Source organism: Pygocentrus nattereri, chromosome 11 (assembly GCF_015220715.1).
Source record: "Pygocentrus nattereri isolate fPygNat1 chromosome 11, fPygNat1.pri, whole genome shotgun sequence".
In the NCBI taxonomy this organism is placed as follows: Eukaryota; Metazoa; Chordata; class Actinopteri; order Characiformes; family Serrasalmidae; genus Pygocentrus; species Pygocentrus nattereri.
In genome coordinates, this window is record NC_051221.1 from 13,362,742 (window position 1) to 13,379,334 (window position 16,593).

The 16,593-nt window shown below is 40.8% G+C and overlaps 1 protein-coding gene across 4 annotated transcripts in view; it reads left to right on the forward strand.

The window, feature by feature from the left end:
• The window catches only part of LOC108435610 (sodium bicarbonate cotransporter 3-like), a 90,060-nt gene that overhangs the window by 45,317 nt on the left and 28,150 nt on the right, over window positions 1–16,593 (forward strand). For 3 of the 4 annotated variants that reach the window (XM_017711571.2, XM_017711572.2, XM_017711574.2), the window contains exons 7-11: window positions 2,538–2,837; window positions 11,504–11,616; window positions 12,674–12,831; window positions 13,648–13,735; window positions 15,119–15,265. In XM_017711571.2, coding sequence (XP_017567060.1) covers window positions 2,538–2,837; window positions 11,504–11,616; window positions 12,674–12,831; window positions 13,648–13,735; window positions 15,119–15,265 — 806 coding nt within the window. The remainder of the gene's footprint in view (window positions 1–2,537; window positions 2,838–11,503; window positions 11,617–12,673; window positions 12,832–13,647; window positions 13,736–15,118; window positions 15,266–16,593) is intronic. The other variant, XM_017711573.2, reaches the window with a different exon arrangement.

Below are 16,593 nucleotides of genomic sequence, written 5' to 3' on the forward strand. Positions count from 1 at the left end.
CTGCTTGCCAGCCTTCAGGGTTAAAGGGAGAATAAGTAGTTATATATTAAGTCCAGCGTTTAAAATCATTTATTGTTAAAACTGTGTTGGAACGAACTGGAGAGCTTTATTTTATAGCAAAGGTCGATTAATTTACTTTTACCTAAAAGTCTAATTCTGCTGTGGAGCCGCAACCGGGCAATAAAAGAACCTTGGCCCAGAAAATGCATTAATTTGATTAAATTTTGCATATCATTGCTTATTTTATATTTCCAATTTTTATGAGAGTGTAAGGACAGTAACTGGGATAACTTGGAATCTCATGAGCTGAACTGTTTTTCACAGTTACAGTGGCTGTACCACTCGGGCCTTAAAAAGTGAGTAGGGTGCAAGTCAATGAGAAAGCTTAAGCAGGTGGTGTCCCCTCTGGGTGCGGATAGAGCTGCTCTGTACTGATGCCTCTTCTGCTCTCTGCCTGCACTAAAAGACTTTGGAGTGGATTGGTGGAGTGATTAGCTTGGGAACTGACTTGATTCTCAAATTTTCACTCTTTATCTACAGTGCATGGCTCAAATGCAGGTCAGATTAGCATAACTTGCTTAGTATTATTAAGGTCATTCTGTTTGTCTTTGCACGGTGTGTTCTTTTAAAATGACTGTTGTACTGTCTTTAATCTCTCATTAGTCCAAAGTAATTAATGGGGCAAAAGGGGCAATTAGGGACATTATGACTAACAAGGTAATTATTTCTCCTCACCTGCACCCCAGCCAATGAGATTCCTTTGTGACTTTACCCATGATGCATTGTGTCATTAGCATGTCTGTGATGGTTATGAGGATTTTTATAGTGGAACTCCTCAGCCTTTTGGCCCTTTCTCTGCATGGCATACTTTCCATACCCAAGAGAGACATTTTTGGTCTTTTTCTGTCTTGCTTTCTTTTTCCCATTCGCTCTGTTTCCCATACACAGAACCACTTCTTTAGGACTCTGCTAGTCCTGCGCATGACTTCATCCTTTAGGACTTCCCAGCATTGGCCTGTCCATGCTCTGGTCACATATGTGTTCTTTTGTAGATACTGTTGTGAGGTTGAACTAGGTTTACAGAGCTTCTTGCAGAAATCATTCTAATGAGAAACTGCAGCACTGTTTTTGTCAAATCATGTACATTTACAGTGTGTTATTAATTGTAACCTAGCAGGTCACCCTGTCAGGTTAGATCAAGTGTATTGCTAACTAAGTTAATATCATATCAGCACCACAAGTAGCAGCAGCACGACTGAAACTATGAATTTGCTAAAAAAACATTCTCTTTGTTGTACATGTCTTGTATAAGATTGCTGGAAAAGCAGAAAGCACACAATATGTTCTTTCAAACTGCAGAAATGAAGCCTGTGCTGGTAGAAGAATCATCTTTTTGTGTGAACAGTAACTACCGAAAATGGTTAAACTGGGACTTCCACAAAGCATTTACTCACTTTTCCATCCAGTACTTTTGAAATGTTACCTAACACTGAAGCAGATGCAGGAACCATGACAGTGTTTGCATGTTAGTGTAATGTGACAGAACCAGCCAGATGCTTGTGGTAAAAAAAACTGAAATTAGGCTTTACTTGTAAAAACTTTGACAAGAATCGTAGTCGGTAAACAGGCATTAGGTCAAATCCAAAAGAGCCAAAAGAGAAAAAGAAGAAACGTAACAAAGGCAACCAGGTCCAAGGCAAAGCCAGAAAAACCCAGTCAAACACACTAAATGGCAAACAGCAGCAAACAGGAAAGGCTTAGTGGCTCTAATAGAAGAAGCAATACCTTGCAACTGAACTAATCTAAAGGCCAGGCTTTTAAACTAAACTAAGACTGGTCATATGATGCATGAATGGTGATTGGATGATTGTGGAAGTCCAGCGGTCACGTGATTACCCATGGGATTCTGGGACATGGAGTCCATGTGTGAGTAGGAGCCAGAGGGATGTGTGACAGTGAGGTGAAGCTTAATGTTTATGAAATAAAAGAACATAATAGTAGGGAACAATAAAAGTTGTGGTTGCAATATACTGTCATATTTGATTTGGTCATGAAATCGCAATTAATCCAAGAAAGGACAGAATTGTAAATGTCGTACACACTTTACAGCCTTTTGTCTGAGTTTCATATGACGTCAAATTGGATGAAAGCTGAGACAATGTATTGTGAACTGAGAGTGTTTTTCCCACGACTCTGTCTGATGTCGGAAACCTGGTGCTGTTGTCTGAGTAAATGCTGGTAAATGGCTTTTTATTATCATTGAGGGCTGTTACCAAGGGTTCCAACAGTCGCCAGGCGAAGGCCTCTAATCAATAAAGTTGTGTGCTGCAGTTTCTCTTTAGGTTGAATTGAATTTTTGCCAGCACTTTCCAAAGCTAGTTCAACCTAGCAACAATATCTATAAAAGAACTAACCTACAGACGGAGCATGGATAGGTCAATTCTCCATTCCTTGATCAGTTCCCTTCTTCATCCTGCTCTTCCCTGTCTCTCTGTCTCTACCTCCTTCCCTCCTCTCCTCTCTTCTTCCCTCATTAGGTGATGGGTTGTCTGCCTCCCGCAATTCCCTTCTCAAGCTGGGCGGCTCCATTTCAAACCTGTCCCAGAGACGCGAGTCCCGCGTCTCCATGCTCCTGAACCACCTCCTTCCTGGCACCGCCCATGGTCCCTCCCCCAGCCCATCCCCTCAGAGCACCCCGCCCCCATCTAGACGCTTCGCCAACAGACCCCCCGTCCACCTGGACATCCCCGCGGTCGTGGTGTCGCCACCAGTCGAGGATGAGGAAGCAGAGGGGATTTCAGCAGAGGAGGACGCCCTGGACTTCACAGCTTGTGAAGGCAAATATCTGTGTAGCCTCACCAGTGTGAGTGATGGCCAGAACAGAGACACGACAGCACCTGCCAGCATGCTGCTATCACTCTTTCATCAGCACTGATAACTCGCTCTATTACCCATCTACTCATCTTCCCATATCATCACCTCTTCATTCCGGTCATTGTCCTAGAGTTGGACAATGTCTAATTCTCCAATTAATTTCACCATTTTGGACTGATTGTGTATATCCATTTATCTGCTGATAGAATGATCGATTCATCCAATCATCCATCCATTTATTTTTCTGGCTCAATGGTTCATCTCTTTGACCTTGTTGCATGCCCACTATGTATGGCTTGCATACTGTGTATCTGCATGCTCTATGATTCTCATGCATCCATCCCTCCATCCATTAATTTTTCTGGTTCATCTCTTTGATCTTGGTGCATGTAACCTGTGTTTATCCATCCAGCCATTTCATGCATACGTATTTCCATTCATCCACACGTCCTTCAATGCACCCACCCATTCATTAAGTCCATTCATTTCCCCATTTATCCATGCTTCAAAAACCCTCTCCTCTTGTCCTTTCATGACTCTGTCATTACCTTGTCATTACTGTGTGTGAGTGTGTGAGAGTACAGCATTCAAACGCAGCGCTCAGGCCTTGTCTTGTTTACTTGCTGATACAGTAAACTTTCCCATTGTATCATTGCTATTTCAATACTTCAGTGAGATTTTCCCAGTGCTAAACTTTGTTTATTCCTATTTGTCCTTTTTTCGGGTTCCAGTCCGTGCCTGTAGTCCCAGGAGATGCACACTTCTTGTGATTTGGCACAGCTTGCGAAACACTCACAAAGCGGACTCCTTGTGATTTGACACAGCTTTCCTAACTCGCAGTTTCAGTCGACAGTGGCAGTTTCAACTCCAGGTGCAGTCTAAATAACTTTCCACCTTTTCAAGTTTGCTAGCTAGCTTGCAGACTCTCACTTGTGTTTATTCCCGAGAACAGACAAGAGCGTGCTGGCTAGCTAGCTGTCCAGAGCAGTAGGAAAGTTATTCTGACTGCACCAGCCATCAAACATGAGAAAATGAGTGAAGAAATGTCTGAAACAGGCTCTACATATACAGGTGGTGTAGTAGACTAGCTCAGTAGTTGATGCTGCCATTGCCAATTAGCTGTACGAACCAACTGATTGGCCGATGGAAAAACAGCTGAGCGAAAGGACAACAAATGAACTCAGTTTTGTTCACTAGGGTGCAGGCAGGATGGAGTGGGTGGAGACGGGTGTCAGGGCTGATGTGTGACAGAAGGATAGCAGTAAGAGTGAAAGGAAGGTTTACAAGACAGTAGTGCGTCCTGCTATGATGTATGGTTTGGAGACTGTGGCTCTGTCTAAAAGACAGGAGGCTGAGCTGAAGGTGGCAGAAATGAAGATGAGATTTTCGTTGGGAGTGACAAGGATGGACAAGATTAGAAATGAGCAGATCAGAGGGACAGTGAAGGTGGAGCAGTTTGGAGATAAAGCCAAAGAGGCCAGGTTGAGATGGTTTGGACATGTGTTGAGGAGGAATAGTGGATATATTGGTCAAAGAATGTTGGAGATGGAGCTGCTGGGTAGAAGGAGAAGAGATAGACCTCAGTGAAGGTTTATGGATGTAGTGAAGGTGGACATGGAGATGGTTGGTGTAAAAGTAGAGGAGGCAGTAGATATGGCACGATGGAGGCAGATGATCCGCTGTGGCGACCCCTAAAGGGAGCAGCCGAAAGAAGAAGAAGTTTATTAACTTCTTTTCTGAGAACACTGGCCATAGATGAAGATTTGAGGAGCTTTCATTCCAGGTTAGAGTTAACTTAGCTACTCTGTGCTAAGTTTCAGTAATTTAAGCTCAGTATTTGTACTGCAGTGAGTCACTTTGAGGCGAGCTTAAGTTCCAAAGCATGTCGGTATTCATTTCACGTGATTCTGTTCACGTGAAGTAAATTAAGGGGAATCCGTGTATCCGTGCAGTAAAGCTGTCATTACAGGGCATAACAGAGAGAAATAACTCAGGCGGTTTGTCTTAACAAGCCTCTTTCTCTGTCTCTCTCTATCTCTGAGAGACTGACTAATGGAGTGCGAGTCTGCACACTTCTTAGACATGAACCTCAGTTTCCCAATGTATTTTTCAAGCTGTTTATCAGTAAATCGCCTTTTACACATGGCCATCAGATACTTATCCATCATCTTTGATATCCAATTACATCGTCCTATTGCCCAGGCTTGCTTTATACAACAGGAACAGATGTTACTAATGGTCCATTCACTACGACATGTTTATGTAATATTGGTGCTTTTTTTAAAAATCTGATAGTGACGACATACTGTGCGAGTTCATGGCTTTAGAACAGCATCTCAGACGGCAGTACAAAGGCTGGATTATTATCATCTGGTAAAGCCTCTGGTGACCATATTAGAGAAGTGGAATATTGTGTTATCAGGGAGCAGATCCCTGGTTCTATGCACAGGAACTATAAATGCTTCAACATCTGTTGGGCTGTTTGTCAGTAGTATAAACAGAAGGGCAATGGTATTCATCACTGTGACCTTACAGCATGTCAGAACACACATTGTTTTAGAGTAACGTGGCCATCTATTTGGCTCTGCTCCATATATTCTGCTGGGCTGTGACCTAGAGTAACTCCACAGCCTGTTCCTGAACAGAGCTCCCACATAAAGTGGGAGGAGTTACTTCAGCATATCGCCTTTCAATGTGTAGTGTGTATGAGAGAGAGTTTGCTGTTTTAAGAAAACTACCTAACTTTTTGAAAATGCCAGCTGCCTTTTACGGTTTATGACGAACAGTCCAAAAGTAATTGTGAACACTTTTCTTTTCCCTTTTTTATTAATTTTGAGTTAGATTTGAAATGTGTTTTACATTTACATTTTTAAAGTAGATCTAAGTTTTTAACCATTGCTATCAAAGATGATGAGATAATATGGTACTAACATGATAAAATGAGTAATTATACAAGATGTACAATGCAGTTTATGCACTCTCCTAATTGAGCCTTCAGTCCGCTGTAGGTACTGCAGGCTATATATATATATATATATATATATATATATATATATATATATATATGTGTGTGTGTGTGTGTGTGTGTGTGTGTGTTTGTGTGAATATCACTCTTTAAAAAGAGCAAAAAAAAAAAACTAGTGCTAGCTTTTTTTTACTCAGTGTATGTAAATAATTATAACTCTGACTGACATCAACTGTACAAGAAATACTTAGTTGAGCTAATAAAAGAATGGGCCTCATTCGCCAAGCGTTCTTAAGAAGACATTTTTTCGTAAAGCTCACTTATGCAGTTTTCACAAGATTCTAACATTTCCTACTGTTTTCTTATGTGGGATTTGTTCTTAGATAAGAACAAACACACACACACACTGAAGAGCTCAAAGATGTGAACAGTTCTGTGTGAACACATCATAAATTTGATATAGACTTTTTCCTAAGATCTTTCTCCAGAACAAATTGAAGAAACAACTTGGGAAATACTGGCCAATTTAGCACATGGAACATGGAATTGATAAAATCTTGCATTAAATGATGCAGTACTGTACATTTTGGCTGATAATGTACTACATGCTTCTACCTCTGTAACAAGACTAAAAGTGTTTCTGGATAAAAGCTTTTAACAAAGTTTTATGTGAATCATGGGCTGGAGGTTAGGGAACAAGCCTGATCGGAAGGTTGCTGATTCGATCCCCTGAGCTGATCCGATCCCCTGAGCCAACATGACTGAAGTTTCCTTGAACAAGGCACCTAACCCCCAACAGCTCCCTGGGTGCTGTGGATAGGGCTGCCCACCGCTTCGGGCAAGTGTGCTCACTGCCCCCTAGTGTGTGTGTGTTCACTACTGTATATGTGGTGTTTCCTTACACAGATGGGTTAAAATGCAGAGGTGAATTTCCCTGTTGTGGGACTAATAAGAGTCATGTAACTTGACAGAATGTCTGTCAGCATAACTAAACATTACAGAACCCGAATAAACAAGGAAAAACTAGTTGAAATTGACATAGCTTTACATGTGGAGAAAATAAGCTTCAACAGTTCATGTGAACCTGAAAATCTCACATTTCCACTGGGACGAACACACACAGGGTGTCCCAAAAAATTGACATAATTTGAGATGTGAATATCTGAGTAGCTACATGTCCTAGGAGAACGAAATTAAATAGGCTGCATGTCGAACAATGCAAGATTTATTTATCAAAATTCGAACAAGAAATTCAGAGGGATGTAGATTTTATAACTGATTTCATGCGTGAAATCAAGTCGGTAGTCCAGCTCCTGCCAAACACGCTGTGTTGGTGCCATGTCCAAATCTGCTTTCCAGTTGGTGCGTTTTTATTGAATTTTCTCGAAAATGCACGCTGCATGCTCTTGTTTGACTGTTTGAGCATATTCTTACACACAAAATACCTTTTCATTTTTAGTGAACACCATTCTGCAACCTGAAAAAAAAAAAATTAAAAATGAAACGTGGTTTTTTCTAATTTGAGATCATTTGAGGGAGAATTGGCTTCTTTATTAGACTACAAAATTAAGTTCAATTTTTTTGGGAAACCCTGTAATTTCCATCACCAATATACAGTGAGAGCAACAGCAGATGCACTTTCCACCCACTGACTGTACAATATAAACATTTTTTGCACAACAAAATGAATCTTAATGCCGATTTCAATGCCACTGTCATTGGTTGGAACATGCAGCTGCTGTTGCTCTCACTGGACATTGGTGTGGAAAATTGGAAATATACTGTATGTTCACCCCAATGTAAATGATGAGATTTTCATATTCAGCTTCATGTGAACTGATGAAGCTTATTGTATGCACACTTATAGCTGAAAGAAATGGCACTACTTTCTTTAGGATCAAACAATAATGTGATTAATTGCTATTTCAGTCATTTGACATTGAGTTATATTTTTTAAGTTACAGTTTTTCTCCTATAAAGTTTCTGTTTCAGAGGTTTTCTTATGGCAGTGAAGATGTGCATTACACTGTGTGTTTCATTGCACTCTGGGTGTGTTGTATTTTTAGCTGTGGAATCAGACAGCCTCTTTGTCTCAGGGCTGCTCTCTAAGTCGGTATGTGTTAATTAGCATGTGTCAGCTAGAGTACAGTAGTTCGAGGACATGCTCTTTTGGCTATGGGAGTAGTTATGTGCTCTAAATTTGTAATTAATCTCAGTTCTCAGTGTGTTCCGGATGGGTAAAGTATATTTGTGTGTGTGTGTGATGGTGACAGTCTGGTATGTGTGCGTATGTGTGTGTTTAGTTAGTGTGCATTCCTGGGTTAATCTCTGAATAAAGGCGTGTTGGTATCTCTGGCATGCATTCAGCCTGGCCTGATCCTGCTCTAATCCCACACTGTTAAGGGCTGTCTGAGGAACGACAACCTGCCCAGGTGCCCATGAGCATCTAATCACATTACATATACGTTAGGCCTCGGCGGTTCACCTTTTTTTTATCACCCTTCATATTTAACTGCTGTAAACTGTGTTACTGAGGGGGGAGCATGGTGGCTGTAAGTGACCTAAAAGCATTTCTGCCACTTTATAGCATTCATTCTGTGTTATTTCACAATCCAACAAATCCTGAAGAACAGCGCGTGTGCATGCCCATTAAAAAGGTGAACATGTTAAATGATTTTCAAGCCAACATTCAATAAATATCAACTGCTGCTGAAGGGAAAGAAAAGCGAAATTAACCCCTAAAGCTAGAGTTTTGATTTATTTGGTATTTCAGGTCAATTACAATTGAAATTATAAAGTAGGCAGTCACGCATGCCATATGTCGTTAATTTCAGGAGACCCTGGGCTACTCAGATATTCCATTGTTTGACATGTAAATGCTAAGAAAAATTTGATATCTTCATGAATTTGGACAATTTTTGTTCAAGAAATTTACCTAACAAATATACCTGCCAAATTTTGTGATTTTTGGCTTATAGAAATCTTGAAAACAAACGGCACCTCGGATACCTTTTCAGAAATTGGTAAACCTGGTTAAACCTGTTCCGAAGTGTTTGGATCTGTAGCTTGATTGGCTAACATTAATTTTAGTAAATAATGTTAATGCTAGCTAAGAAATCAGGTTACAGACCCAAACAACGTCTCACACCACAGGTTTCATTCTGACGTCTGCAGAGAAAAAGTTCAGTGAATGACAGGGAGTCGACTTCGAGCCTGTGATGTGGTGTTCAAGGCTAGCATTTTGGCTAATCATGCTGCACAGCACAGGCTTGGTTCCAGCTAGCTTGAACGTGTTCTGTGGCGTGGGCCACCGCACACGGTACCTCAACGTCTAAATATTCAAATCCATTGTTTTGAATGGAGAGGCGCGCACCAGCACTGTCATACCATGCTGATGCATGCTGGTGTTAATTTGTCCAACCCATGGAGCAGTCCTACCTGGCATGCGCATATCAGCGATATAGTGTAGTAACTTGTATTTCAAACATTTTAATGTGTTTTTAATGTTAATTCAGTACAGACTTACAGTTTATTACTTACTCCCTGATGATATAGGCTGATAAAATATCCTACCTTTATATTTCAAGGCTAGTAGCATTTTCTAATGAGATGATTTAGGCAATGTCCCACCTGTAGTTTTGCTGCTGGCCGTGTTTTCTGATGCAGTGACTGAAATTTTAGGGTATTTTAGGATGTAAGGATATGAAGATAGAACCTACAGTTTTATATAGGAAGCTACATATAAATATGCACAAGGTAAGCTATGTCAACAAGGTAGAACAGCGACAGTGAGTGACTCGGAGCACTGCTCAGTTTTGCGTTGTGTCACTCAGCATTTTGTGTTTACTATGAAAATTAAAGCCATTCTGAAGACCTCCGAAAGCCACAGTAGATCACATGTGGCTTAAAGTTTACACAGAGAAATCAGCTAACGTTTACAGGCCAGCCTTTTTTACCTTGTACCTTTCAATTTGAAAGCAGTTGCCAAGCATGATTAATGATGCTGAGCATTTTATTTCATTGAATTGATATTAGTGGAATGTAATAATGAACTTGGCAACCACTATGTGTGTTAAGAATGAATTATTCAATTCACTGTGATGATAAAGTGGTGTCTCCATTCAATACTATGGTGCCCCTCTGGTGACATCCTGTATAAATAAAAATAATGCCACAACTTCATAGGAGGTGGGAACGAGATAAGTAAGTTGTGACCATGACTTAGTATGGTGTGGGAATGAGATCCTAATGTAAGGCCATGACTTAGTAAGGCGTGGGAATGAGATCCTAATGCGTGGCCATGACTTAGTAAGGCATGGGAATGAGATCCTAATGCGTGGCCATGACTTAGTAAAGTGTGGGAATGAGATCCTAATGCATGGCCATGACTTAGTAAGGCATGGGAATGAGATCCTAATATGTGGCCATGACTTAGTAAGGCATGAGCTCATTCCCATGCCTTACTAAGTTGTGGCCTAGTTAATATGCCGTGGCCATGCATGTCACCAAAGGGACTCTGTACAATAAATTTTTAGATACAGCAAAAATAAAGAGTGCCTGATGGTAAAGTGTGTTCCCATTATTGGTTTAGTAGAGCATTTGGTATATACCATTATTTATATACAAATATTGTGCTAAAGGACATTTTTGGGGATTTCAGAAGGGCACAGTGGAGTTTGGCTTGATCCATTCTGACTGGTTTCTTAGCAGCATATAAACACTGAACAAAAGCTTCATTATCAGAATCATTATCCAATCAGAATTGGCAGATAATTACTTCATAGAGCCGAACATTGTGGTGACATTTTTTAAATTTCGTTTTATTGTATTCATTTTACCGTATTTATAGTCCTATAGACATAAGTGTTTACAGGAGAAGGAAAAAACATACAGTCAGTTGAACCAGACTTTTCTCCAAGTCATTTTGGGTCATTTCTTTTGGTCCGTTTGTCATGAAATTATACACACAATGTAAAGAACAAGAGGTACTTTTAAATTATATCAAAAACTGAAAATTGACAATAAAGGAGATACAAGCTTTTGGTCCAAAAGCAGCAGTATATTTCTCCATAATACTAAGCCAGGTAGCCCTAGTTTCTGTGTGTTTATGTATCAGCTTCAATTTTGGCAGATATGAAATGTTAAAAATGGGAATTGTGGGCTATTATTGGTATCGGGCCACAATTCCCATATCAGTTCATCACTGCTAGCTAATATGTTACCCCTCCCAAACTAACCCCTCCCACACTAACAGGCTGGCCTTGATGCAGTGATACAGTACAATATGTTATGATACACTATGATACATATGAATACATAACCTACTAAATACACAGGTATCATCTGCCCTGTGCAAGCCGGCATCATTTTGCCATGTTGTTATATTCTGTAGTCCTACAGGGGACAATTAATGTAATTTTTGTATTTAAGCATTAGAATAGCAAAGGTGAAGCTGGTCTCAGATCTCGGAGATAAAGCCTGAGCGAGTGCTGCTGCGCTTCTGTTTGTGCCGACCTCTTTTGACGCCACAGTGTGTGTCATTTACAACAAATACAACAAAACGTATGACTCTGAAGAACAAGTCTCTCTCTCTCTCTCTCTCTCTCTCTCTCTCTCTCTCTCTCTCTCTCTCTCTCTCTCTCTCTCTCTCTCTCCTTCTCTCAGGTCCATTGGTGTCTGCCACTTCTCTCTCTGGCTCTCTGGATGCAGGCAGGCCAAGTGAAAACAGATCATCCAAATCAAACAGCAAAGACAGCAGCACTGTAGATCTCAGCAAGGTAACACACACACACACACACACACACACACACACACACACACACACACACACACACACATAATAGAATGGTGTGCAAAAGTGAGGACCCACCTCTTCATTTATTTAATTTCCGGCCATTAAACACAAGTTATTCTTGTTTTATGTGACAGAAAAAAAGTATATATAACAGAACATTACGCAGAAACCCTGGTGGTCAGTCCATTGTTCTGAGAACACTAACAGTGTCCTTGTTGATTGACATATCTTCTTTTTTGTCTGTTCCCTTTTCGCTGAAAGAGCTTCTTAACAGCTACACATCCTTTCAGACCCATAGCGCTGAGTTGTCTTCTCACAGTGGAAGGATGGACAGAAACACCTGAGGATGTTTTCAGATCTGAAGCATTTTCAATGTATATTTTAATCATTTTTGACAGTTTTGGAAACTTATGTTTGTTGCATGCACCCACCCCCCCCCCAAACATTGAGCTGCAACGAACCCCAGCGAGGAGGGTGAGAGAGACGTGAGTGGGTGGGGGATGGAGTGCAAAGTCTGAGGGTAGTCCGCATTGGGCATGCTGACCTTAGGCAGGTCTTGAGTCTCTCATTCTATTGATAATGCTTTTCTATGGAGATTACAGTTGTATGCAAAAGTTTGGGTACCCCTGCTCTACACACTAGAGAAAAAAAAAATCATTTTAAAATGTGGTCTGTGCAAAAGTTTCACATTAGATTTTATATTTAAGTTTTTTGGTTTTTTTGCCCAATTGTTAAACTAAACAGATAAAGAGAAATTGTGCCCTAAAATGTGCAGGAAAATCATCACATTTCATTGTGACTGACTTACTTAGAAAACCAACAAAACATGGAGTTTGATTGGGGTTGTTCAAACATTGGCATATAATGGTACACAAGTAAAAGATCAGTTTCAACATGCAAACATCTGCACAGTTAAATCAGCTTCAGATTGACATATCACGATGCAGCAATGCATTTTTCAACTCTCTCTCTCTCTCTCTCTGTGTCTCTCTCCCCCTCTCTCTCTTTCTCTCTGTTTCTCACACACCTGTCTCTCTCAGGTGGATATGAACTTCATGAAGAAGATTCCTCCTGGGGCAGAAGCTTCCAATGTGCTGGTGGGTGAAGTGGACTTTCTGGATCGACCAATCATAGCCTTCGTCCGCCTTTCACCTGCTGTTCTGCTCACGGGGCTCACAGAGGTTCCTGTCCCGACCAGGTAACATGCACATACACACAAACACACACACACACACATACAAACAAGGAAACATTCTTAGAGGTAATGATACCTGTCTGATTGAGGCCACTAGATCCATATCATTTCACTAGTGAAGTAATCGGTTATGTAGGAAAACAGTCAGCCTTGCTGGACATGCTAAATTGCGGCGTGAAATTAGGTTTGAATGTATATATCGCGGGTGGCACGGTGATGTGGTGGGTAGCACTGTCGCCTCACAGCAAGGAGGGCCTTACAAGAAAATACAGCAATACAAGAAAACTTTGCATCTCCAAAATGGTAACTTTACAGAAAGAGAAACCCTACTTTACTTTTAATGTAAGTCAATGCAACCAGATGTGTTTCGGAGTCATTTTGGGCCGTTTCTTTCGGTCCATTCATCATGAAATTTACACACAATAAAAAGGATGACAGGTATTTTCAAATTATGTCAGAAACTGAAAAACGTCAAAAATTGAGATACGAGGTTTTGTTCCAACAGCAGCGATATGTGTCTTTGTATTTGCCCTGTAATGACCTGCCTTCTGACCATTAACCACTCGTATAGGCTCCAGCTCTCCCCTGCGACCCAAAAGGATAAGTGGTTTAGAAAATGGGTGTGTTTGGTAGTTACAGTTGTGAAATGTGGACACGTGTACTTTTACGTGTAGTTTTAGTTTAGCGGGTGTAAAAAATAATTATTCAGTTCAATTTTAACATAAAATGCATTTGATATTGTCATTCATGTATAACGGACCAATATAACTGACCTATTGAGGAATTCTGTGTGTGTGTGTGTGTGTGTGATTGTGCCAGGTTCTTGTTTCTGTTGTTGGGGCCATATGGAAAAGGTCCTCAGTACCATGAGATTGGCCGCTCCATGGCCACGCTGATGACAGATGAGGTGAGAGGTTCACTAATGAACCATAACTCAGTTACACATCCCTCATTACACAGAGTTCATTCAGCAGTGTGGGATCCTGTAGAGCTCTTCACTGCAGCTCAGATGAAATATGTGCTCCTTTATTAACAGCAATTAGCCAGTAGCTGCTCAAGGAATTACTGCATAAAATAGAGACACGCAACATACGTTGGGTTAGGATTAGGCCCAGGGTGAGGATTAGGATTAGGTTTTGGGTTGAGGTTAAGGTTAGGATTAGGGCCAGGGTGAGGATTAGGATTAGGTTTTGGGTTGAGGTTGAGGTTAAGGTTAGGATTAGGGCCAGGGTGAGGATTAGGATTAGGTTTTGGGTTGAGGTTAAGGTTAGGATTAGGCCCAGGGTGAGGATTAGGATTAGGTTTTGGGTTAAGGTTAGGGTTAGGATTAGGCCCAGGGTGAGGATTAGGATTAGGTTTTGGGTTGAGGTTAAGGTTTGGATTAGGGCCAGGGTGAGGGTTAGGATTAGGTTTTGGGTTGAGGTTGAGGTTAGGGTTAGGATTTAGGCCAATGTGTGGTTTAGGATTAGGTTTTGGGTTGAGGTAAATTTTTGGGTTAGGATTAGGGCCAGGATGAGGGTGAGGATTAAGTTTTTGGTTAAGATTAGGGTTAGGATTAGGGCCAGAATGAGGATTAGGATTAAGTTTTAGGTTGAGGTTAAGGTTAGGGTTAGGATTAGGGCAAATGCAAGGGATAGGATTAGGTCCTTGGTGGAAGTTAGGGTTAGGATTAGGGGCAGGATCAGGATTAGGTTTTAGGTAAGGTTACGTTTTGCTTAATGGAAGTACCATATAAAGTCTATTTCACATAAGATATCAATACTTTTACTTAATGCAAGTAATATTTAAACAGCACATCTTCCATATATTTACTTCAATGTATTGAGATGCTTCTCTACTGCTGCTTCACTGATATGTTGTTGATGTGTTACTGTTACTCTGTTAAGAGTTGATTAATCGACCAAAAAAATTGTCCACTCCAAATAAAGTGCTACCAACTGTGTTTTGGAACTTGTGGGTTGGAAAAGTAGTGACAAAGATAAAGAAGCATTTTGATGAAATACATGGGTACCATGTTATAGGCAAGTGCCTTATAAGCGTTAGCATTATAGCTCAGGTTAGATTTTAGAGTTAACAGGTTGGGGGATTGGGGTTGTAACCGCGTTTGTGGTTTAAGCAGCTTGTCCATACAAACAGTCCATTGTATACATAGAGAGTATTTTATACACCAAAGTTAAAAGTTTCCACCCAAAATAATTGTTTATTATATTCAAAGAGCCACTTGCAGATTGTCTGAAACTGTTTCGTGTTCCAATCTTGAGAGTCCGTCTGTGTCTTTCTGCACTCTCAGATTTTCCATGATGTAGCCTATAAGGCTCGCGACAGAGTGGATCTTCTCTCTGGCATTGATGAGTTTTTGGATCAGGTGACTGTTCTTCCTCCTGGAGAGTGGGACCCTACCATCCGCATCGAGCCTCCCAAGAATGTCCCGTCACAGGTCAGAATCATTGAGCCCCATCAAACCCTGCTGTCAATCTCTTTCTCTCTCTCTCATCATCCCATTCATGTTTAGTTTATGTGATCAAGGAGGACTACTGATTTTCAAGCTTTTTGATGCTACTCAAAAAATTTTGCTCATTGTACCTTGAACCATTAAATGAATCTTGTGTTGCAAATGAACTGTGACCTCATTCCACCCCCCAACTTTGGTCATTTGTTTAGATAAGTGACAAAACAAGTTGTAACACAAACGTATTTCTGTTATTTTGTTATCATTAGTAAAATACCGGGTGATTCAAAAACATTAATCCGATATCAAAGCCCCATATTTTTACTACTATGAGGCACTTAGGAACCAATCACATACCAAATGAAAGAGGGGGATCGTAGAGTTTCTGACTCTCAGTATGGCACTGAACCTCCAACAGCTCAGAGTATTCATCGTTGGTACCAACAGTTCCAAAAAAAGGGTCACCAGAGTCACCAGATCTCACGCTGTGTGACTTTTTTGTGGGAGTTTGTTAAGAATTTGTTTGTGTCACTACTCCTAACGACACTGGATGATCTCAGAAATTGCATTGAAAGTGCCCTGAGTACAGTGACTATTGCACTGATGTTGTCCGTACAGCCGGAGGAGGTTAATACTGAGCACTTGTAAAATTACATAATAAACTTTGTACTCACTTAAACAGGCAAGCCAGTTTAGCGCTCGGGCTCTTTTAATACAGACCAATACTGTTAAAATACATGCAGAATGTGGTTTAGCATTATTTTGCTGAAATAATTAAGGCCTTCCCTGAAAAAGACGTTGTCTGGATGGCAATATATGTTCCCAAATATCATTCAGTATTAATGGTGCCTTCACAGATGAGCATGTCACCCATGCCATGTGCACTAATGCACCACTATACCATCATGAATACTGGCTTTTGATCTGTGCATTGATAACAAGCAGAGTGGTCTTCAAATGTTGATTTTTCAGATCAATTACTACAGGTCAATTTTCCACTTCACCTCAGTCCACTTTAAATGAGCCCAGGCCCAGAGAAGGTGGCAGTGTTTCTGGATCCTGTTTATATATGGTTTCTTCTTTGCGTTTTAGAGATTTAGTTAGCATTTGTGGCTGCAGCGATTAACTGTTTTTAGAGACAGTGGTTTTCAGAAGTGTTTCTGAGCCCCTGCAGTGATTTCCACTACAGAATCCATCCATCCATCCATCCATCCATCCATCCATCCATCCATTTTCCAAGCCGCTTCTCCGTAAGGGTCGCGGGACTACAGAATCATATCTGTTTTTAATGCAGTGCCACCTAAGGGCCCAAAGGT